Below are 24,267 nucleotides of genomic sequence, written 5' to 3' on the forward strand. Positions count from 1 at the left end.
CAATCGTTCAGCAAGTAATTTTGTTATACTATAGACAATTTTAATTTGGTTGCCCCTTTGTTTGACAGGATGTTTAATGCTCCTTAAGTGTGCAAAAAGACTTCTCAACAATAAGTAAACAAACATAAAATGAACTAAATTACAAATTTTATAGTAACGATAATTGAGATGTTGATCATTCAATTTATTGTACAAAAATACCTTGATTAAGGTATAAAGACAGACATTTTTCAAACTGTTAGCTATTGAAGTTTTTATTTCGATATACTATGAAAAGTATTTTTTAAGTGTTGACTAACATTTGAAAGGAATTTTAAATTTGTTAATTATGTCCATGAATAAATATTCAATACTTGGTGACGTGGCAGTGGACAATGCGGACAATGGCAACCTCGTGTTCAGTGGAAGTGAAGATATAAGAGAGTGGTCAAAACTGGAAATAGTAAAAAGCGTCAAAGGAAAGTACGGGTGGCACAAGCGGGAATGGAAAAAATATGGATGAATTTAGACACTTGTAACTTGAAAATAAAATGGTTGTGCGGTATGAGTCATTCACCGTGTAATATCCTCTCATTTGATTTCTTAGTAAATCCAACTTATTTGTTTCAGTTTTACAAACAACAAGATCAAAGCCTACTCTATATTATTCTATGTTCTTTGGAAAACTAAAACTGCAGATAGATTTTTTGGAATACTTACAAATGTGTCGATTAACCATTTTACCATAGTATTTCAGCAATCTGACTAAAGTACTTGATCTTCAAAACGAAGATCTGTGTATGACCCTTTCACATTCGTCTTCTGTATATTTTGGATTTCCAATATTGCTATTTTTATTTTCGTAAATCTATTTTTATTTGAACCATTCAGACGACTTCTTCGAATGTCAGAGTAAGAAAAATGTGCAGGCAGTCCAATGCTCGAACCCGGGACCCCTCGCTTACAGAGAAAGTGCCCTACCGACTCAGCTAACCGGCTATCTGACACTTTACGTCACAAGAATTGTAAATATGAAAATCCAGGCTAAATATAGACTTGCAAAATGTTGTAAGTTAAGTTCTCATTCGCTAGCGAAAGGGTCGTCAGAACGAGGCTATCAATAGCTTGTCTTCAGATCCTAAGTGTAGCGCAAAAGGAGATGTACTTTAAATCAGATTGGTATTTCTGTTAAATAACTGTGGAGCATAAACCAAACCAGTGTCCCTAGATTTTGTACCAGTATAATCATGTTCTCCGCAAGTAACAGTCAACTTCCCCACATGAATCAGACATAGAAGACGAATGATTTGTATTCACAATTTCTTTAATCAAATTGTCACTGAGAACGCTCGAACTCGCGGTCCCGAGATCTGCGCCGCTCTCCGTATTGCGCTAAGCAGACGAGCTGGAAGAACATATAGATAGAAAATATAACTTAAGTGTTTGTAGTCTGAATCAACTCTCATTTGTTAAACTTACAATGTTTACAATGTTTGAAACATAATATCATCGAAATGAAACGAAACACACATGTGGTATCAGTTTGAATCCTAAAGGGATAGGTGAGACTTAAATGACTTCAGTTTATGAGACCTCTAAAGAAAATGTACTAACAAACAATAACTGGCGTAGATTTGACTGTATTGCATCGCCGATTTAAACTTATGTTCTTTTTTCCGCAATGTAAATAAAACAAAATAAAATAACATGAAATGAATTTACCTGATATAATTTCAATTCAAAATTGAGTCTGGTATTATTGCATTGTAATTTCTTAAATATGACACCAAATATCGAAAACTCTGAAAGTAAGGTTAACACGAAAACCAGAGATTGTCCAGAAATTATATGGAAACACGTAACCCGACGTAACAGACTTTGATAAATTCATGTTTGATTGTTCATTTTATACTTTCTATATGAAAATGATCCAGAGCGCATACGCTGCACTGATTCCGTTTAAGTCTTAAGGACGGTACATAGATTTTGTTTTCGTTCGTTCAAAGTTATTCTTGTAGTATTTCTTTTCAATGTTTAAATCACTTCAGGGAAAGATGATATAATTAATTAATTAACGTCGCACTAGATTGCGTAACATATTTAGTATGATTGGTACATTTAGATTAAAAACTCAAAAACTTGATCATGTGAATAAGAACGTTCCCATTTTCTTCGCATTGTTTCGTGTTAATGAACTGAATAATATATTACATAAAACAATGTTAGTAACATTGCTTGTTAGAGAAACACATCCCTTACGGCTACAAATACAACTATTTTCATATAAAATGTAGCAGGTATGTATCGATATATAGATTTTGCCCAACCACTAGAAAAAAAAAGAACAGAAAAAACATAGAAATTTAAAGTTATCAATAAAATAGTAATAGCTGAATTTTGTGCCGCTTCTTATATTTGTGTCTGTTTCAACGATGTTTTTATTTTCAGTTAAACTTTATTTGGGCAAGTATTACATCAAAAGTGTCATAGGTCTACTATAGTTTTTCGAGGAGGTCAGGGTCCACACCCTTTAAGTGTTTAAAATGTTACTTACCTGTGTATATGTTCTAATAATCCTTTTTGTGATGACACAGCTCTTCCAAAAGTAACCAAGCGACAATGTATGATACGAATTTTGTATCCGTGTTATTTTTTATGTTAAATCTATTTGTCTCGTTTACAGTAAAAGTAAAACGAACTGTCAACAAGTAAAACGAAAATGTCTCATTTTGGACGTCAAAACAAAGATCGTTGGTGATATATCTATATTTTTCTTTAAAATAATAGCTCACAAAACGAGTTACATATCAGTATTCTGAATAGATAATTCATAGTGTTTTCCTTTCCTTTTGTTTGCCTTTTTTTAGATATTGTTAGTTTAGACTCGACAGTTATGATGACTTTCATCGACTGATTCCCATTGAGAGCTCTATTCCTTTATTGATTTTTTTATTTCGTTACAAAATTGTCTACTTGCATTAAAATAGTGAGATATAGCGCTAAATTTAAGAACAATGAAGCAATTGCTTATATTAAAGCTACAGCACGGAATACGTTAATTGTTTCTAATTCTAAAATCAAGTTTAAATGAATTCAGATTGGTTTTGGTGAATATAATTCCATATACTCCACTTTCTTTCTACATTTAAACTATTATAGAAATGTACTATAAACTGATAACAGTGTATTTTTTAACAGACTATAAGTGGTATATCTTATATAATTCCAGTGATATATAGAACAGAAATGTCACTCCTATAATCCGTAATAATTAACAATAATTCCGTGATAAAACTGTTTTCCTATTGCCTATAGTGCCGATGGCCATATCTAGACTTCAGGCGTTCAGTGTTTTGAACAGCCTGTAAGTGGTATTTCTTATATAATTACACTAATAAAGAGAACAGAAATATCTCCACTATCTTTCGTAATAACTAACAATGATTCCGTGGTAAAACTGCTTTCCTATTGCCTATAGTGTCGAGGGCTTACTGGAAACAAAACCAACTGCTTAGTGTTTACCGTTCAATTTCATGAATAAATATCGTTCTAAGGATATAAGGATATACTAAGTCGTCCTTTACTTACCGCTTCTCCGCATCTGGTAATTTAGATAACTCTGTCGGTGTTAATCAAAGGAGCGAGCATCGCTAATGGAGCATCTGTGATTGCGTGTTGTTAGACGTTCAGGAAGGACTAAGACGTAATGCCTAACCATTTGGTCGAATTCGGCGTTCAAGAATGACTTACTTGCCCGTTTGGGTTAGACATTCAAGATGTTTAATCCGCTTGTCCGAGATAACAACTAACACCTGGTTGGGTTATACGTTCCAGAATGACTAACACGCCTGAAACAAACGTTCTGAAATGACCATCTGTTCGAGTTACAAGTTCTGGAATGACAAAGCTTGGGCGTTCCAGAATGACTAACACGCCTGTTTGAGTTTGATCCTCCACAAGGACTAACCCCGTTTATATGGCGCAATTTTCTTTAACAATATTCACTAGCAGGTATAAAATCATTTTAGAGACTGAAAGTAAACAGACAACTTGCAAAGATGAAATCCACTCACAAAAGAGAATATATTACACTATGTTGCATGTCATTAAAAGAAAAAAGTTTGTTTTTTTTTCAGATTATCCTTCAGTTGATCAACCGCATCTCTGCAATGCCTTTCTGACATGGTCCCGAGCTGAACGTCAGTACAGGTATTCTAAGTAGCTGATATAAGGATAATTATGATTTCGACAGTTATAGCCTATCAATATTAATTATAAAATGTAGATACTAGTAGTTAGTGCTATGATGATGCCAGGACTATTTGACCTCATTTGACCTTTAGCCCTTGGTTCAAAGTGACCAATGCTGACCAATTAAAAAAACCTTTGGTTTGATCAATTCAAAAAACGTCCGGCTTGATCCAAGGTCCACTTACACAATTTAAAAACTCACAGGTTTTGACAAATTACTGTGAAAACCTCTGGTTTGATAAACGTGAGTTCCTGAGAGCTTTACGTCCGGACTGAAAAACAATTTACAAAACAGTTTTAACCTCCAGTCTTAAGTCAATTTATTGACCCAGTCGTTAATAATTTAATAATGTTTACCTTGTATCCATATAGAGTGGCTACTGTTTACTGATCAATATTGGTTTACAATAAACTATTTACATTTCTTGATAGCTTCAATTATTTATTTCTATTAGACATTTTGATTATGTCTTTAATGTAATATTGACGTTTCAGTTATGAAAATAGCATACGGTTCCGACTTCTGACAAAGCGAGCAATTAATCAAACGGGTTGGCATTTTAACCAACATTGTTGTGAAGCAACGTGTAAACAAATATAACGTATTTCGCAACACAAACCTAACTGATTAATAACACTAGAACTTTCTTTGCTAGTTTAAAAAGCCGCATAGAAGCAAAAGACTTTATACTGCTAACTTATAATACATACAACGATAGAACAGAAAGAAGGACAATTTAAACGATTAAGTTATATTTTTTATTTTTTTCACTAACTTCAGAAATATTATTTTGTGTTTTTTAGAAATAAATTTTATTTTTACCTGCTTATACTTATTAAATTGTTTTTCTTTCTATGGATTAAACAACAACAACAGACCTTTTGAGAGATTTGACGCAATTAACAACTCATTACAAAGAAGATCCAGTATGTCAAGAATGGGCTATAACATTTGATTCAAAGAGTTATATAAAATTGGCTAATGCATGTAAACCAACAAAGAGGCAAACAAGGACTACTTTAAAAGAAAAACTTAAAAAAGAAATTACGAAATCATTTGGACAAGGAGAAGTTCTAGAAAATTTTGTAGTGGACAAATCAAATCAGGATAAATGTATTGAAAGCATTAAAAGTTTAGATCAGCAGATATGCAGGAACACACGGCATATAGTTTTTTATACATATAAAATTGGATTCATAATTAAAGAATAAAATTAACTCCCCAAAGGATTGTGATCTATAACTTTATTTTCATATCAAAGGTATACCTTACACAGATTCCTGTCGAAACCTGATTTTAGTTTATGAATTAATTGAGAAACATAAAAATTTATTGAAGTGTACTTTAAATATTGGAACTTTAATTAAAAACAGGAAATTAATTGAAGAAATATGTACAGAGTTGAATTGGTAACAAAATCAGCTTTTAAAGTATGATTCTATGTAAGAATTCCATTTATAATGTTCAAGTTTATTTTTAGTAACGTTTACAGTGTAAACGCACGTCACTTCTGTGTACAATGTTCAAGTTTCTTTTTAACATAAGTGAAATTTCTATGTATTTGTACTTTTATTTATCGTAACGTTTGCAGTGTAAACGCTTATTTTTAGATTACATGTTGCATTGAGATATAAAATAATTCACACTTGTTTGTTCTTTATGTTTTACATTATTAATTTTTAGTATTTTATACAATAAATCATAAATGTTTATACAATCTTGTAACATGTTTATGAAAAGTAAACAATAATAACCACAAAATACTCTTGTTTTGTCTTGATATTGTATGTTGTTATACTTTTCATCCGGAATATAACTAATTACCTCTTTTTGTGGAGGAAGTCCAAATGGGTCAAAGTACAAAGTACTATGAAGAAAACCCTTCGTTTGATCAAAGTATATTTTATTTACATAACAAACCCAGTGTGTTCCGGGTCCGATAGAATTATCTAAATTAATTATTCCGCACTCCTTACTAAAAGCCTTGGTCCGCTTTGTTTTTGATAAATTATTTCTACTAAATACACCCCTAAAGTTTTTAATATTTAATTGTTTTACCCATTGTTCAATTTCATCAAAGAAATAGGTTTGTTTATAAATGTTACTTTTTTTGACAATAGGAATTCGTCTGTAAGGTCTTCTTTAAGAGTCAATTTGCATGCCCTTACCACTTAACAGGGATGTAATCAAAGGTATCCCTAGACTAGCAAGAATCGTACTAATAAAACCGCCGTCTTGTTTTTGTTTTTGTGTTAATTTAATTACACTAGATTCCCTTAATTGTTTTCTTTGATAAGGTGTAAGATATGGTGATATCATATTTCTCTTATCATTAGCTACCGAAATCATACCATGTCCAAGTATTTTACTAACACCAGTACTGGCAAGACCAGAGAGGGCTCCAATGTCTTACGGTCCTAATACTTTTGAAGCTATTTTTGCAGCTGCCCGAAGTACTTTTCGGCTTAAGAGACCAGCCAAAGCTCTTAAAAATCCGCCATTTTGACCTTGACTGGACATTTATTTTTTCGAAATTGTAATTTCTAATCCCTTCTTATTTCTAATAGACTTCTCAGTTTGATTAATCTCTGTTTATATTAAAAGTAAAGTAAAGTTTCCACGTAATTGTTCATGTTTTAATCTAAAAGTATGTGGAATTTTATTATTATAAGCTTGTGCTATTTTTTTTCTGTCCATCTGTTAAATTTACTTTATGTTCCATATTATTTGATGTCATTATATATTTTATATATATTTTATTTACACAATAACATGTTCATTTCCAATTGTATTTATTTCAACTGTTTCTTCAAAAAATACAATTGCGTAAACACGATTATTAGCTGCTGGCGGAATATTTTTTTTTTATAATTTATTTTTCAATCTTCATACATTTACAAAATATGATGACTTGGACAAATATTTCTAACAATAGATATACAAAACAACTATTTTGTGGTCATCTAAATAAACAAACATTTGTAGTATTAGATGTCAAAAGAAGACTTTTTCTATATATATATTTTTAGATGAAAAAAAAATATTAGAGAACAAAAAATGTAAGAGAGAAAAAACGTTAAAAAGAGTAGATGTATGGAAAGTTTAGATCGTCTCCAAACTCATATAATTGTCTAAAAATTGTAATGGTTATTTATGCTACAATCATGTAAAAATCAATTTGTAAGCACACTTTCTAGAAAGTATCATTTTATTATATAGATGAAGAATAAAATATGTAAGATATTTTCTTTTTTTTATTATTATTATAGCCAACAGCATCTACATTCATACCTCAAAACCAGACCATTTGATATTATGTTGGTTTATTTTGTCATTTGATAATGCAATTTCCTTTTCAAGTTTTATCCTGATTTTAAGATATGATATGAAACTGTCAAAACTGAGTGTTTGTTTTCTACTTTTGATTTGAAAAATGTAAGATTTCTTTAGAAATATTATAAAGTTTATCACATTCTTTCGTTTTACGTTCCTTTCAGCGATACCAAAACTGACTACCTCTAAGCTAAATTGTATTTTGAGATTTTTCTTGTCAAGGTAAATATGTAGTTTGTTCCATAGTTGTTGTACACAGTTACACTCCCAAAACATATGTTCTAAAGTTTCAACAAGCATATTGCAGAAATAACATAAATTTGATTCTATTAATTTGTATTTAAATAATGATTTGTTTGTTGGGAGAATTCTCATCAGATGTTTGTATTGAAAACTTCGTATTTTTGTATCTATTGTTGCTTTCTGTGATTGCATGTATATGTTTGACCAACAAGAGGGGTTCTCTGATATAATCGCTGACCATTTCATTTCTGACTTAATTATTGGTTTTGGTCTGTTTCTTATTTGCGTGTCGTAAAGTAGTTTATTTGGCTCATTTCGTGCATAAGATATATTCTCTTGCTTAAGCACCTGTTAAAAAGTTTGTGGAATGCTTGCTATAAGATTGTAGTACTTCAAGAATTGATTGTTTTCTATATTATATAAAAATTTAAATTCGTCAAAAGTATAGAAAGCTTTTGTTCTGTAATCAAATAAATGTTCCAAATGCTTTATTCCCTTTTCGTAACAGTCTTTATAGAAAAATGTTTTATTTTCAAGTTTTATGCTTGTGTTATTCCATATTACCTGTTTACTTATGCTCTTATTGTTGTCCTGTGTATTAATATTTACCCAAGCTGTTAATAAATCTTTCATAAAAATGTTGGATTTACATATAGTTTCAATTTCTTTCTGAGAATAATTGCATTCAAATAGAAGTTCTCCTCCAACATTAGATAATATTGTACTATAAAAGCTGCTGGCGGAATATTTACTTTAGCTGTTAATGTAAAATGCTTAGGATCTTCTGTAATTCCTTCCTTTTTAAATTCTAAGTTAAAATGAACAAATCCAAACAATTCTTTAAAATTTGATAAATTTAAAAGACTTCCAGTGGTTTTATTAATTTGTTTATGAAAATAATTCAGAACATCATCATAAATTCTTGATATACTTGTATATTCCGTTTCTGGATAAAAACACCATTACCAACTTCAAGACGGCAAGATTCCAGCCTACACTTATTATTTGCATTAATTTTAGATGTATCTAATAAATGTGGATTATGTTCTTGTAAATTACTTTTATCAGGTCGTTGTAAATAAACAAACACATGTTCGAGGTTTTTTTACAACAGCTGTTATTCTAAAAGTTATATTATTTTGCTGTGTATCTACAGATTGTGTTATCATTTCACGAAGATATTTCCAATTAGGGTTAGGGTTAGGGTACTAGGTTTGTACGACATTTTATAACGTTCATATTTTAGACGTATTTCAATGTTCAAAGTCATGATGATAAACTGATCGATTGACTGATGCAGTGATAAATAAGTTCTCGTACCTTGAAAATCATTATAAATAAATGATTGATTGACTAATGCAGTGATGACTAACTTTTCCAACATTGAAAGTCATGATGACTAAACTATAGATTGACTGATGCAGTGATGTCTAACTTTTCCAACACTGAAAGTCTTGATGAGTGAATGACTGATTGACTGATGAAGTAATGAATAAGTTTTCTTACCTTGAAAAACATGATGTCTAAATGATTGATTGACTGATGCAGTGATGACTAAATTTTCCAACTTAGAAAGTCATGATTACTAAATGATAGATGGACTGATGCAGTGATGACTTACTTTTCCAACATTGTTAGTCTTTATGAGTGAATGACTGATTGACTGATGAAGTGATGAATACGTTTTTCGTCGTTAAAAGTACTGATGACTAAGTGACTGATTGACTGATGAAGTGATGTCTAAATCGATAACGTTCAAACTACTAATTACTAAGTGACTGATTGACTGAAGAAGTAGTGAATAAGTTTTTCATCGTTAAAAGTACTGATGACTAAGTGACTGATTGACTGATGAAGTGATGAATAAATTGTTAACATTGAAAGTACTGATTACTAAGTGACTGATTGACTGATGAAGTGATGAATAAATTTGTCATCGTTAAAAGTACTGATGACTAAGTGACAGATGAAAAAGTGAATACTTTTCTGAATGATTAAAGTACTGATGATTAAACGATCGATTGATTGATGAAGTTATCAATAACTTTGACCCATTTCAAATATACGATGACTAATTGACTGATCGATTGATGTAGTGATGACTAACCAGGCTGTCCCTGACCTGACACGAGTCTGTCCCTAGTCTGTACCCAGTCTGTCCCTATTATGTCCCTGTCCCGTCCCTGTCCTATCCCCAGTCTGTCCCCAGTCTGTCCCTATACTGTCCCTGTCCTGTCCCCAGTCTGTCCCTAGTCTGTCCCCGGTCTGTCCCTATTCTGTTCCTGTCCCGTCCCTGTCCTGTCCCCAGTCTGTCCCTAGTCTCTCCCAAGTATGTCACTATTATGTCCCTGTCCCGTCCCAGTCCAGTCCCTAACCCTAAACCCTAAACCCTTACCCTAACCCTAACCCTAACCCTCGGTTGGGATTTTGGTACGACTTAGGTTCAAGCAAAATTGTCGGTCAAGGGTAAGAGTCATGGGTTTGGGTTTTCTTTCACTTTTAGGGTTTAAGAATATGGTGTAGTATCACACGTCATGTGACATATGGCAACTATTTATAGCTCCATAACTCACGTGACCTTATGACGTATTCTATATGCAATGAGACTAGTACGAACGCACGAACGCACGGCGAGTTCGTTCAGACAGACCTACAGACGGACAATGGTCCCAACAGTGCCATTTTCGTCCCGAAAACGGATTCGAGCACTGATTTCCTATATAAAAATGATTAAAACGACCAAATCAGCACTGCTACCCGTCATGCATGTTTATTCAATAACACCTGTGAGCAATTTTATGCATGTTTATGATATTTCTTTCGGAAATAAATGCAGCAGACAAACAGAAACATCTTTGCTCGTAAAATTCCAATTAATTATACATTTCTTACCTTTTCGTTAATGCAAAAAAATCAAAAATATTACGCTTCTATATTCCTACTGCATTCACTATGTAACTAAAAATGGCGTCTTCTTTATCAACAACTTTGAATTCAGCCAACTAGAGCACGCCATCGCATGATGACATATTTTACCAATAATGCATTTCTCGCGCATGCGCAAACATACTTCCGTGAACATAGCGCACATAATCTTCCTCTCACTAATACCCTGTCCCTATCCCTAATACCCTAACACTAACCCTAACTATTTTACCAATAATGCATTTCTCGCGCATGCGCAAACATACTTCCGTGAACGCTTTTATGCACGGATTCTTCCTCTAACTAATACCCTATCCCTATCCTGACCCTAAACCTAACCCTAACCCTAACTCTGACCCCTCATTCTCCAAAAAATATGAAACATGTTTATCTTTCTGTGTAAGAAACGTTTGTGTGGCATTTGCGTTTCACATCCTGTTCCACAATTCTACTTCAAAGTGTTATTTTCCCACTTGCAGTAACATAGTTTTTACCAGAGATTTTTTCGACTTTTAATGATATTTTATCCCATGAATTTTCATCATGTTTGCCCTAATGTGATTTTCTAGGTTTAACATTTATTGCTTTTTCATTATGAAAAGAATATGAATTTGCTGGATTGTTTTCAATGTCACTAAATTGTTCTTCAATAAATATTGTAAATGTATTTTCAAATATATTTTCTGCATATAGTACACTTATTACACTAATTATTTAAAAAGAAAAGAATATTTATTTAATTAAATGCAAAAAGTAGGCTGAGTGTAATTAGTCCACATTTTGCATTAACAACTTTCAATAACTATAGCAAGAAATAGAAACAAAAATCTATACTAACTGCACTGAGTACAGTTTTCGCACAAACTATACTAAGTGCACTTATCAAATTGGTATATGTAGTTAGTGATTTTTCTGAGTTTTCAAAAAAGAATACTTTTAGAGGTGAAATTTACAGCAAAACTTACTTAGAATAATGAAATGGGATTTTATTAGCCAGAATTGCCAAAAAGTCATTTTTTATAAAACCGTCAGTTCCAAGCAGACGATATATTCTACATTTTATATAAATTAAAAGTACTCCTTTATGTTGTTTTTATTTACTAAGCTTGTCATTAGTTTAAATCAATCCATAAATGGCGACATTCGAGATAGACGAGGTAGAACAGGATGGTAGAAACTACAAAAACAAAAACACATGTTTTGCAGACGAATGACCCGATTTATTTCCTGATTACATTGATGTAAGACAAATTGTGAGCAATATATATATAATATATAATGTATGTATACCATGTAGTCACATATTATATAAATGGTCAAAATGTCACAAAGTATAACAAACTTTTCATAAATAGCCAGTCTTTACATTCGCTTATGTTCAATTGATGGATTTGTTAAAAGCTTATATGTCATAAACAAATAAGAAATGTTAATACAATCGCCATGATATATGTACTTAGCAAAACGTAATGTAACTCGTGTTACACTTAGTAGTTGTTCATACATGTCGGTAGGAAATAAGATTTATTCTTGTTAAGAATTATTGATGTCTTCTTATATGATAACTTCTTTTGTTCTAATCCAGTTTGAAGACCATATTCGTTTCGTTACGTTTTGTTCAGCAATGTTAGGTCAAAAGTATTTAATATTGCTGAAACTCTGACACATCTCTAAGTGATTCTATATGGTATATATTGCAGGGTCTCTATATTTCTCTTTTATGTTTCGAAATCTGGATGCAATGTGAAATGTGTTACTACGCGACACTGATTTACAAACAAGGTCGACACTAATGAAAACTCAAATGATATTCCAAACATGTCTAAGGATACATAAAATAGTACGATGTTCGAATTTGATTTCTTCAAGTATATTGATAAATCATTGATTTAAAGTGTGAAAAATCATTAAAATGGCATGTGTGGGCATGCATATGCAAAAAGGGAAATGTACACGTATATATTCGTTGCTGCAATAGGATAAAAAGATAAGATAACATTTTTACTTTCGCACACTTTGTGTATGTATTGAGTTTGTGCACTAGTTATATTTCAGTGTCCCATCACAACCTTTTGTCGCCCAAACTTTACACCCGCCTTATATTGTATGGAATAAATATGCATGTCTTTGAAAAGCGGAAAGATGCCTTTAAATAGAGGATATTTGTTTTTTTGAGTGAATATGGAATATATCTCACTGACAAGTGAGAAAAATTCAAATATTTTCATAAGCGCGTAGCGCGAGTGAAAATGTAAAATTGTTCTCATTTTGATCTGAGATATTCTATATTTAAGAAAAACTAACATTTTGTCGTTTTATTTTAAGCTTAGTTATGTTGAGATATGCATTTAGCAACAAATTTTAATCTCAGTGCGGAAAACAGACGCGCGTAAACGAACATGACGTCAGACGGGTTGTGACGTTAGAAAGACGCGCACGACATAAAGTTTCACCTTACTTTATTTCATGCTGCTTAACGTTATGAAATTCTCACTGAGAAAATTAAATTGAATCGAAAAATAAACTATAAAGAACAAAATGCAACTACAATTTTCAGCCTGTTTTAAGGAAATGATTTAAAAGTTATACACAATGTACACGTAGATCGGCAAAAGCTATATAATTTACAGTGAGTGATATGCAGTGAGTGATACAGATTATATCTCACTGAAAGTATACAGTATTCCATCAGTTAGCATAAAATAGATATCTAATTTAGCGCATTGAGGTACGATGTTCAATATAATTTGTGAATGTTTCGGTTCCGCCTTTTTATTATACACAAATTGATTGTCTATTAATATACCTGAAATTTCAGATCATTGTCAACAAAGCAAATGTCCAGTTAACATCTCGACTACAGTATTAACCTTTTCACATCCCATGTATGTATGTATGTATGTATTGTTTGTGCTATATAAACTGTGTAAGTTTAAAGCAATATAAATCATTGTATTGTGTTTGTTTCACTTTTGTTGTTGTGCCGTCGAGCAACATGCTCTGCACAGTGCTTTAATACAACCAAAGCCATTATTCACAACATTAACCAGCTGACATGAGTGTACAACTACACAAAGGGTCAAGAAAATGTTACATTCTTAAATAGGAATAATAATATTTTATAGACATTCTATGATGATATGGTATATCCCTGACGCTCACAAAATATTTCTGGAATTTTCGTATATTCAGCTTAAAGATAATCAGTGGTATTATCAAACATTTATGAAATGTTTGTGTTATAAAAAGTAGTTTGATTAAACTGAGTTCATTAACAATAAAAATTGTGCGACATTTAACATTCTATTTCAGTAGTTACAGTATAAGTAAAAATGTTTCGGCGGAAAATATGTAAAATCTTCAAGTGTTTGATAAAATAAACCAAGGAACAATTCATCTCGAAGCTCCTCTGCGCACTTACTGCTAAGCAAGATTTAATATTAAAATATATTTGATACCAGTTGGCAAAATAATATGAAAATACCATTTTTTCTGACATATTCTTTTCTTTGCAAGTTTTCTGTATTTGTTCTGCTCATTCATTATCTTTGTTCGTAGTTTAATGTAGTCAAATCGGCTGTTATTTTTCTCAAGATATTCATCAAACATTTGTTTGCCTAAAAATAAAATTGTGACTAATAAAATAATCGTTCATCTGTTGCAGTTTTGTTGATACCATGCCTCTTTCACACTAATACACAGCCATTAATGTAACAGTTTTGCACATCAGAGCTTTATTATTTTCCGGATGAAAAAAAATTAGCACACAAATAGCAAACATGTAGCGCGAAACAATTGAAGAGAACAGAAGCTGAGCAAATTTTATGTCACAAGACCGTCGGCTACTTTGACATTATTGTTAACGTTGTGAATGTTTTTAATGACATGGTGATGTTACACACACTAGATAACTGGCTATCCTGACTCCCGCTGGAAATGTAACCTAGCTGTAAATCGGTAGGTAAAGTTTTTTTTTATTTATTTCTAATTGAATGAAGCCAGTTCTTGCAAATCAACTTGACAATTTTGTCAAGGAATGACCATGGCTTACATTTACAATTTCTGGGCCAAAAACGGTCCTTATGTTTTGAGATATTTGCTAACAATTTCTTCAGTTTGAAAAATCGAGCAAAAATCCAAAGTTTGGCGCAAATTGTTTTGTTTATGAACAACCTGTGAAAATTTTTATCATCTGGTTTAACAGATGTGTCCTTTCGAAACACCTGTGTGAAGTTTCTGGATTCTACGTTATTCCTGAAAAAGTATAATAGTCGTTAAATAGGCATTGTCGATGAAAGAAGACAGTCAAAAACGGCCGCTCTATTTGAAATAGGCAGTCGTTGAAGTCAGCTGTCGGCTATCGAGAATACAGCTGTATAAAAGAAATTAAAAAACTGTTTTGTAGACATGTTATATGCCCCGTACTGCCTCTTCCTTGTGTATATTTTGTATCTGTTTAGACTGTCTGTGTTTTTGCGATTTCTTTCGTCTTTCATTTGTGTAAGATGTGTATACTTGCAGTCAGTAAACAGTTCGTATACACTTATGCATGGTCCTTATCAAAAATCATGACCACAAATGCCTGAAGTACAAAGAGAAAAAAATGAAATCTAAAACTTTAAAATTCGGGTATAGAAGTAAAGTTTTGAGGGTATTATTCCAAAAGAGTGCAAAATAAGTGTAACAAGCGATAATGTTATATCCCTATCAAAGGACAGCGTGGACAGACGTTGTACAACAGATGACAGTTTTCTAACATCTGCAAGGCTTTACGAGGATCAGTCACAACCAGAAATAAAAGAAGAAAAGGGTCATGATGACCCTGGATCGCTCACCTGAGTAATATGAGCTACATGTTTCAAATGTCAAACTGATGATAAAATATTAAGAAAGTCAGTACGTCACATTCATGGTCAATGAAATTCAGTTTTACGATTTGTGTGCAAAACTGTTTATGTCATCAAAAATTCAAGGCTGTATCAAAAAAAAAAGTAGGTCAGTAGGTCAAGGTCACAGTCAAGTGACATCATATTACTTGGGGTCATCAGGTAATTATGACTAAATAGTCTTAGAAATAGGATCAGATGATTTTTAAATAGTGTTCCTATATAACTTACATAATAAATAAGTGACCCCAGGGTGGGGCCACTTTTAACCCCAGGGGCATAATTTAAACAATTTTGGCAGAGGACTACTAGACAATGCATCATACCAAATATCAAAAGCCTAGGCCGTATGGTTTCTGACAAGAAGATTTTTAAATCTTTTTCCTATATAAGTCTGTATAAAACTTGGGACCCCCAGGGCATGGCCTCTTTTCACCCAAGGTGTACAATTTAAACAATTTTGGTAGAGAACAATAAGACAATGCTACAAACCAAATATCAAGGGTCTAAATGTTGTGGTTTCAGACAAGAAGAATTTTAAACATTTGTTTCCTATATAAGTCTATTTAAAACTTGTGAACTCCGGGCCGGGCCATATTTGACCCTAGGGCAATCATTTGAACAATCTTGGTAGAGGACCACTAGATGATGCTACATACCAAATATCAAAGGCTAGGCCATGCGGTTTTGTACAAGAAGTTTTTCAAAATTTTCCCTATATGTCTATATAAACCGTGTGCCACCCGGGGCGGGGCCATATTTGACCCTAGGGGGATAATTTGAACAATCTTGGTAGAAGTCCACTAGATGATGCTACATACCAAATATCAAAGGCCTAGGTCATGTGGTTTTGTACAAGAAGATTTTCAAAGTTTTCCATATATAAGTCTATATAAAACATGTGATCCCCGGGGCGGGGCCATATTTAACCCTAGGGAGATAATTTGAATAATTTTGAAAGGGGACCACCCAAGGATTATTCCTGTGAAGTTTGGTGTAATTCTGCCGTGTGCTTTTCAAGAAGAATATATTTTTAGAAAATGTTGACGGACGGACGACGGATGACGCACGACGTACGCCGGACATTGAGCGGTCACAAAAGCTTACCATGAGCCTTTGGCTCAAGTGAGCTAAAAATATAAGGAACTGTACCATTGTTGTCATTGCATTTTAGGATTGAAATTATACATGTGGCTGTCATGTTAAGAAATAACTAATTAACAGTCATGTGAGATTTTGCAAAGTTCTGCTTATTTAGATTTGAAATAATCGTTTTCAATCGTTTGCCTCTATACATCAACAACTTGCAGTTTTAGACCATGAATAAACTGGTATTTGTTGAAAAGGTATTTATGAATGAAACAAAATGGCAGATTTACATTGGGAGCAATTAAATGATTATGTATGAGCAAATAAGATTATACATCTATCAAGCATCGCACTAAGAACACTTTTCAAAACAATAACGAGCATTTAAGATTCGTTAAAGATACTGAATTCTTCAAACTAAATTCAAAGGACTGACGACCAGAAGCAATGATTTGCACTTGCAAAACCCGAGGTGAAATTACTTTCTGTAGTAGCCCGGAGGCACCTGTAGTGGTTTTCCTCCAAAATCAAAAGCTGGCAAAAGGCAATATGTACTATATTGCTTCGGTGTAACTGCAAAAAGATATATGGTTGGCTTTCGCATGGCAGGAAAAATTGGCAAGAACGCCTGAAATAGGTTAAAATTCAACCAGGGTGTAAAGGAATATACAGTCAAACTTGTGTTAAAGACCACCTCTGAACAGAGACCATCTGGCTCTAAAGACCACATATTTTGTTTCCCATTTTAACATTTATAGTGTAATTTAACCTGTGAATAAAGACCACCTCTCAATAAAGTCCTTTTTTTGGCTCTCCAAATGGTGGTCTTTATAGACAGGTTTAACTGTAGTCCTAAAGCCTCTTGAAATGAAAGTGCCATTTTTAAAAGTAATTACGTTTCCGTCAAATCGCTGCCAGTAATACTTTTTACATACAAAATTATTCAAAATCATCGGAGTTAATGGATAGTCTATAAATGTTAACATCTGAGTTCAATGACAGCACTAGCGGCCGTTTTCGACAGTCTTTCTTTTTCGACCATGCCTATTTATCGGCTAATATACCTTTTCAGGAATAACGGAATAACGTAGAACCCGTAAACTTCACACGGGTATTCCGAAAGGACACATCTGTTAAACCAGATGATAAAAGTTTTCACAGGTTGTTCATAAACAAAACAGTTTGCGCAGAACTTTGGATTTCTGCTCGATTTTTCAAACTGAAGAAGTTGTTAGCGAATATCTCAAAACATAAGGATCATCTCTGGCCCAGAAATTGTAAATGTAACCCATGGTCATTCCTTGACAAAACTGTCAAGTTGATTTGCGAGAAATAGCTTCGTATTACTAGAAACAAATGAAACATTTTACCTACCGATTTACAGCTGGGTTACATTTCCAGCTGGGTTACATTTCCAGCGGGCGTCAGGATAGCCGGTTATCCAGTGTGTTACATGTCTACGAAATATTTCTGTATATTTATTGCCTTCATGTCAAAGTTGCGAAGACAATCGCCAAAACGACTAGCACCGCCTTTGGAGCCAAACTCCATTACAGGTTGTGTATGCGGAATGTATTTCATTTCTTTCAAAGTGGCAACGGACAAGTCTCTATAATCGGGTATATGAATAATAGATTTGGCTTCAGTTGAACGATTTTGTTGACGGCAGCCAATATTTAGCGAAGGGATACCCAAAATGGGAGTTTCACGAACACCGACGCTGGAATTTCCAATGAGACCATTCGAGTGTTTTATTAGTGATATGAAATGTTCAAATCTCAAAGATGATAAACATCTGAAATGTTGATTGTGTTCAAATCGCTCGTATTCCTTTAAAATCGTTTCGAAATTTGTATCGTTATTGCATTTTATGACAACGAAGTTAAGTTCTGACATAATGCAGCAATCGACTACGTGTTTGATTTCACGTTCATCAAAATTTATAGTGACCGGATGGAAAAGTAGGACCAAGTAATCTTGTTCTTCATAAAGGATTTCATAGCGTGATTTAACATCTGAAAATGTGACATTGTTTTTCAACCATGCATCAACTTCAGGAGATCCAATGACATGTATGCGTGCATCATTTTCTCCCAACTGTAAAAGTCGAAGACGTGAAGATTCGTTCGATACGAAGTGTATGTGTGACAACTTTGTAATTGCATGACGGAGAGATTCATCGACCGTACCGCTTATCTCGCCCCCTTCAATGTGACATACTTTTATGTTTTGAAGCACCGCAACTGTAGCACAAGCGAGACTTTCAATTCGGTCTCCATGTACAAAAACCATATCGGTCGAATGATGTAGCCAACGATTAAAAGCGTCCGCTGTGTTAATAAATGTTTGACTCATCGATTTCGAGTGGTTTGGTCTGAACACAATTTTTGCACGCGTAGATGAAAATCTTTTGACAATTTCCATATAGGTAGAACCAAAGTCTACTTGTAAATGCATCCCAGAAACCCATATTGTTACAGGAAAGTCCGTTGTAAGTGCTTCGAACAACAACGGAGTCATTTTTGAAAAATCTGCACGCGTACATGTCACAAATACCAAACCATGATGGGAATTGCCGGTTTTTAACTCTCTACTACTAACTGATGTCTCATGTTCATGTTTTGCTTTTCTTTGCTTATTCTGAACCACATTCGTATGTAATTCTTGAAATTCTGTGTTTACTAACGGTGCATCGTCAATAAATTTGCAATCTTCAATGTCATACGTAGACAATTTCAAATCGTCTATATGATCGCTGTATGCTTTCCAATTAGAAGTTTTTGATACATGTGGTCTTTTCAATGACTCTTGCGAAAAACAACAGATTGGACCTAAATCTTGTACTTGATGTCCACTTTCAGCAGTACTTGCTGTTCTGGTGTTGTCACCTTCAGTTTGCATTCTTACGATTTTCCCACCTACGAACTTCGGAAAGATGAGGAATTATTTCAGATACATCCGATACAATCTTCGGTGATAATTCCACCAGTAGTTAAACATATTTCGTTTTCATCTATTTGCTTGATCTCATCTTAAATGAATGATATTAGTTTGTTGGCTGGAGCACATAGTTTGTCTTTTCTTCATATTGGTATGCGATTTAACCATTTCAAATGAACGTTTGAGTTTGGTAATGCAGATTCAGTTCATTTACGATATCTTGTGCTGAACCTCCTGCGTTGGAATTGCTCTTAAAATTTTAGTAATCAAATCCTTATATCGTTTTACACATTTCTTCATTTGTCAAATCCAGTATTTAAACACAGCAGTTTAAAATATGTGTAAGAAGACAGGCGTTGATATTAACAATACAAAATCAAAAATACTTCTGCAAAAATGTAGAACCAATTTAAAGTAAAGAAAAGTATATGTACTGTTTCAAACAGAAATATAATTTAATAGAAAGAGGAATGTAGTCTTCTTTTAGAATTATATAAGTCGATTACGATGCAGGCGATGGTCTGGAACATTGATTTTGATTGGTACAACAATTTTGAAGCTGTTTATGTAAACACCAAGGCAGTTGTGCTTATAACGAACATTTTAGAACCGATTTTATTTAAACTTGCAAACACCTGTATTGGCATAATATCTCGGTTCCTTGCGAAAATTGGCCACATCATGGGTTCCAGAGTTGTTCGAACCCTCTGTGGTTAACAGGAAAAGAATTACCCATAAAAAGTCTCTTGTCTACGACATACGACTATTTAAAAATGTGCCCTATAAATCTACGTAACGGAGCATAGGTGAGGGCATAGCTTTATTATATTGGGGTACATGATTTATATTAGCGGTCAAACATGCTTTCAAAGGAAGAGATGCAGACCGCGATAAGATGTAAACATATTACTTCAGACAGATTATTTTTCTTGTGACATGTACAAGAAACAAAGCAACATTTAGGCCAAACAGTTTCATACGAGGATGTGATATATGATTAATGTTTATGCAAAGGCTACACTCACAAGAGTTAAGGCCTCGATTGACCCCTGAAAGAGCCAAAATTTGTAAATTATTAATTTGTGAACACGATAGAAGTAACATTTTACATTTCGTTCTGACCATACTTAACGCACGACTTAAATCACATTAAGATATCGGCTACTTTTGAAAACCAGCTAGATTCCACTATGGTTTCTAGAGTTACTGCTTCTGAACAGGCAATTGTTTTTATTCATATAAAGATTTCATTTATTCTTTGATTTGATACAAACTTGCACAGACTGACTATTTTGATAATCTATAGGCCAAGTTCGAAACTGGGTCACCAGACGAAATTGTAGGAAAAGCTTGTTAACACTCTAGAGGCCATTTTTATGACCCTATCTTCATGAAACATGGTAAGAATGTTTATTTTGATGACTCCTAGGCTAAATTCGAAGCTGGGTTATGCGGGGTCAAAAACTAGGTCACCACACTATTGAAAGGAAAAGCTTAACACTGTAGAGGCCACATTTGTGACCTTATCTTCATAATATTTGGTCCGAATGTTTATCGTTATGACTACAAGGCCAAGTTTAAGAGGTGAGCGATGTAGGTTCATCATGATCCTCTTGTTACATTTGTTGACAATACTACACTCCACTATAAATATCAACTCCTTGAAATTGAAGTGTGACAGGAAAGGCCGTACCGGCGACAGTAACCATCAGAACAAATCAACACCCTTTACAATATTTACAAATTTATTTACAAAAGATGATTATTAACAATGAATAGATATGAAAAGAAAAAAAAAACTGATTATCAGAAAGAAAAAAAAAAATTTCAGTATCTCTAGATACAAAAGTTCTTATAGTCCATTCTAATCTGACGTGACACAGGTCTTTAATGTAATTGTGAACTTTAAGTAGCACAAACAAAACAGATCTCTAAATTCAGTCCCTTTAAACCGTGAATACGTTGATTCCGTGTTGGCTCCCTATGGTGGTAGGTGATTGCATCCCTGAGCTGACTTCAGAGGATAACAAAAATCATCGTCTTTGCGGTTTACGGCACAACCATGGGACGAAAGCTCTGCGCTGGGAATATCACATCCAGGCGAGTGAAGACAAGTGAACCTCGGGCATTGTACTTCCGGGTTATGACATCACCAGGAAAAATCGTCTGGCGGAAGAAGCTAAAATATATAACATATGGTAAGCACCATAGCAAAACAAATAAGTCAGGGCATAAAACTGCTCCTTTGGGTACACCATACCTCCGTAGGCTCCCATAAATAATACGTGCTACTTATACAAAATATATGTGCTACTAAGTTCAGACGTCACATGATTAAAATACGTCACTTATTACTTCCATTATTACAAAGATTACTTACTTAAAAGACTAAAGTTAAAGTATGAAAAAGATATGAAAAGTATATGATGAAACATTATAGACACGGACATGATAAACTGCAGCCATTATTTACAACTACAAATTAACAAAATTCAATGTAAATCAAACGTTATATGAGAGTTGGCATCCATATAATATCTAATGCCATACACTACAACGGACATTAATTAGATGTGCTATAGACTGGCACACAATTACAAATTACAATAATATATTACAAACATGGCACTAGACTTGCCAGATAGATTTATACATAACAATACAATGCAGTAATGGCGTTCCATAATAACGAAATGTTTGACATAAGTTTTTGAAACAAAGTACTTTATAAATATCATGTTACAAATTTCAGTCCAAATTTTACATCTTATATAAATGAAACATTTTAGATTCCTCTTTCGAAATAATTTACAAAAGTCTGAAAAATTTAATAAATCATCCTGACATACCGAAACTAGCCAAAATCATATGCCGAAAAGTAAATGTTACAGAATTCTGTAGAATGAACAAAAATTTACCAAATAAAAATCGTAATGCAAAAATCATACAAAAATCTAACAAATAAATTTCTTACCTCGATCGAGCATAAATTTCTAGCAAGAAAATAATTCAGACATAGATTCGTCTATAATGTCGTAAGGTGGTGTGCGCAAGGCATATCTAGTCCAGTCTATTTAAAGGATAATGTCCCGCCAAATACTAAATTTCATGGGATTCACGGCTAAGCCGTGAGCTATGACTATTGTCATTTTCACGGGATTCACGATATAGCCGGGAAATCTAACTAATTTGGCGCGAATTGAAATTGACAATTTGAGGCCCATTATAGTGGTTTTGGGGATAAAAACATAAATTACTGAAGTTTATAAAATATCAACTTTCTTATTACTGAACAGAATTTAATGGAATTTACATGGAAATTTAAGTTATGAAATACAGAAAAACATGAGAGGTATTTCATGCGTGAAATCTGACATTTACCTCAATAACTCAAAAATTTACAAAAAGATGATGCAATACCTGCATTTACAATACATATAAAATAAGGCCCGTATGTCAATTTGTGACATGAAGCTATCCAGTGTTCCAGCTAAATCAGCTGTTCTAGCCTGGCCCAATCCTTTGATGTAGTAATGTTTTCGTATTCAGTAAAAATATAAATTTCCAGACAGTCATAAATGTATATATTCCTAACAACCTAACAATACACATAATGTACAAATACTGAATTGATACTTTTCAGTTTGTGATGATCTTGTTCCACATGTAATCCAGATTGATGCGGCGGGACTACACCCTTGAGCATCATTTAGCTTATGTTTTTTTTAAAATGCCTATAACTGAAACTCGACAATTGACATGGATTGTTAAATATGGTTGAACAAGCAAGACTTTAAAAGGAATCCCTATTGTCCTGCTAACAATCAAAGCAGCACCGCTGAATTTCTTTACTTGGTTAAAGAAATTTAAAAATGTATTTTGGTTGCACACAATGGCTGGATGTTTGACCTTCCAGTGCTGGACACTACTTTGGCGAACACTTGTCAATTAACAACTTACTATACCTTCGGTTACAGTTTTCCTTCAACAGCTGTTCATAATACGATACTCTTCAACAAGGAGAGTTTCTGGTTATTACAGAGTTTTATATCTGAACCATTCTGTCACATTGTAACCATTTGACTTGGGTGTGACTGTCATTCTAAAACAATTATTCATATCACTTTGTACAATTTAATTTGTGCCTAAGGAAACTTATTTGTTTTTGAGTAAACAAAAATTATAAGACATCCATGTCCAACTATGATAAAGTTCTATTTTTCAAAATGTAGGAATTTGATTTGCAGACCAAGACAGCCAGCACATTTTTCACATACATTTTTGTTTTCAATTTATTTGAAAATTAGGTGCAATAAGCAAACCGAAAATGAAAATAAAAAATAGATATTTTAACAGTCCTATATGTCTTTATTTATACTGCACAGTATTTTCAAGAAATAAGCATGTAACAAACATTTGTGACAAAAACTGTTGTTTTTATTATACATTTTCATTTCACAGATTTGACAAGAGAGTAGTATGCAAGTTTATGCTGGTAAAATGTTCTATTTTGTATAGGCTGTCAAGTAAAGGTTTTAAATATATCATTTTGAGGCATGTATGTAGTCTTATTGATAATATTGATTAAAAGTCACATTATTTTATGGTCTGATGGCTCAG

General features: G+C 33.2%; 2 protein-coding genes and 1 long non-coding RNA gene across 3 annotated transcripts in view; all 3 read right to left on the reverse strand.

Moving 5' to 3' along the window:
* LOC123529365 (uncharacterized) overlaps positions 1 to 3,552 on the reverse strand; it is a 67,166-nt gene extending 63,614 nt beyond the window's left edge. Inside the window, exon 1 of the mRNA XM_053550305.1 lies at positions 2,534 to 3,552. The gene's annotated coding sequence lies outside the window, so the exon portion shown is untranslated. The remainder of the gene's footprint in view (positions 1 to 2,533) is intronic.
* Positions 3,553 to 18,156: 14,604 nt separating this feature from the next.
* On the reverse strand, positions 18,157 to 19,608 carry LOC123543248 (UDP-N-acetylglucosamine 2-epimerase-like). The gene has a single exon (XM_045329326.2). It carries the CDS (start codon positions 19,606 to 19,608, stop codon positions 18,157 to 18,159), a length of 1,452 nt encoding a protein of 483 aa, XP_045185261.2.
* A 1,775-nt stretch (positions 19,609 to 21,383) lies between these two features.
* LOC128559135 (uncharacterized) lies at positions 21,384 to 23,111 on the reverse strand. Its single transcript, XR_008372218.1, has 2 exons — positions 22,622 to 23,111; positions 21,384 to 21,826 (listed from the first exon to the last, which is right to left on the reverse strand). It is a non-coding gene; the product is annotated as an uncharacterized LOC128559135 (long non-coding RNA).
* Positions 23,112 to 24,267: the final 1,156 nt, after the last annotated feature.

This window comes from Mercenaria mercenaria, chromosome 8 (genome assembly GCF_021730395.1).
Source record: "Mercenaria mercenaria strain notata chromosome 8, MADL_Memer_1, whole genome shotgun sequence".
Lineage (NCBI taxonomy): Eukaryota > Metazoa > Mollusca > Bivalvia > Venerida > Veneridae > Mercenaria > Mercenaria mercenaria.

Excerpts from the sequence above, each read along its gene's own strand:
- LOC123543248 (XM_045329326.2), bottom strand. The coding sequence starts at position 19,608 with ATGCAAACTGAAGGTGACAACACCAGAACAGCAAGTACTGCTGAAAGT.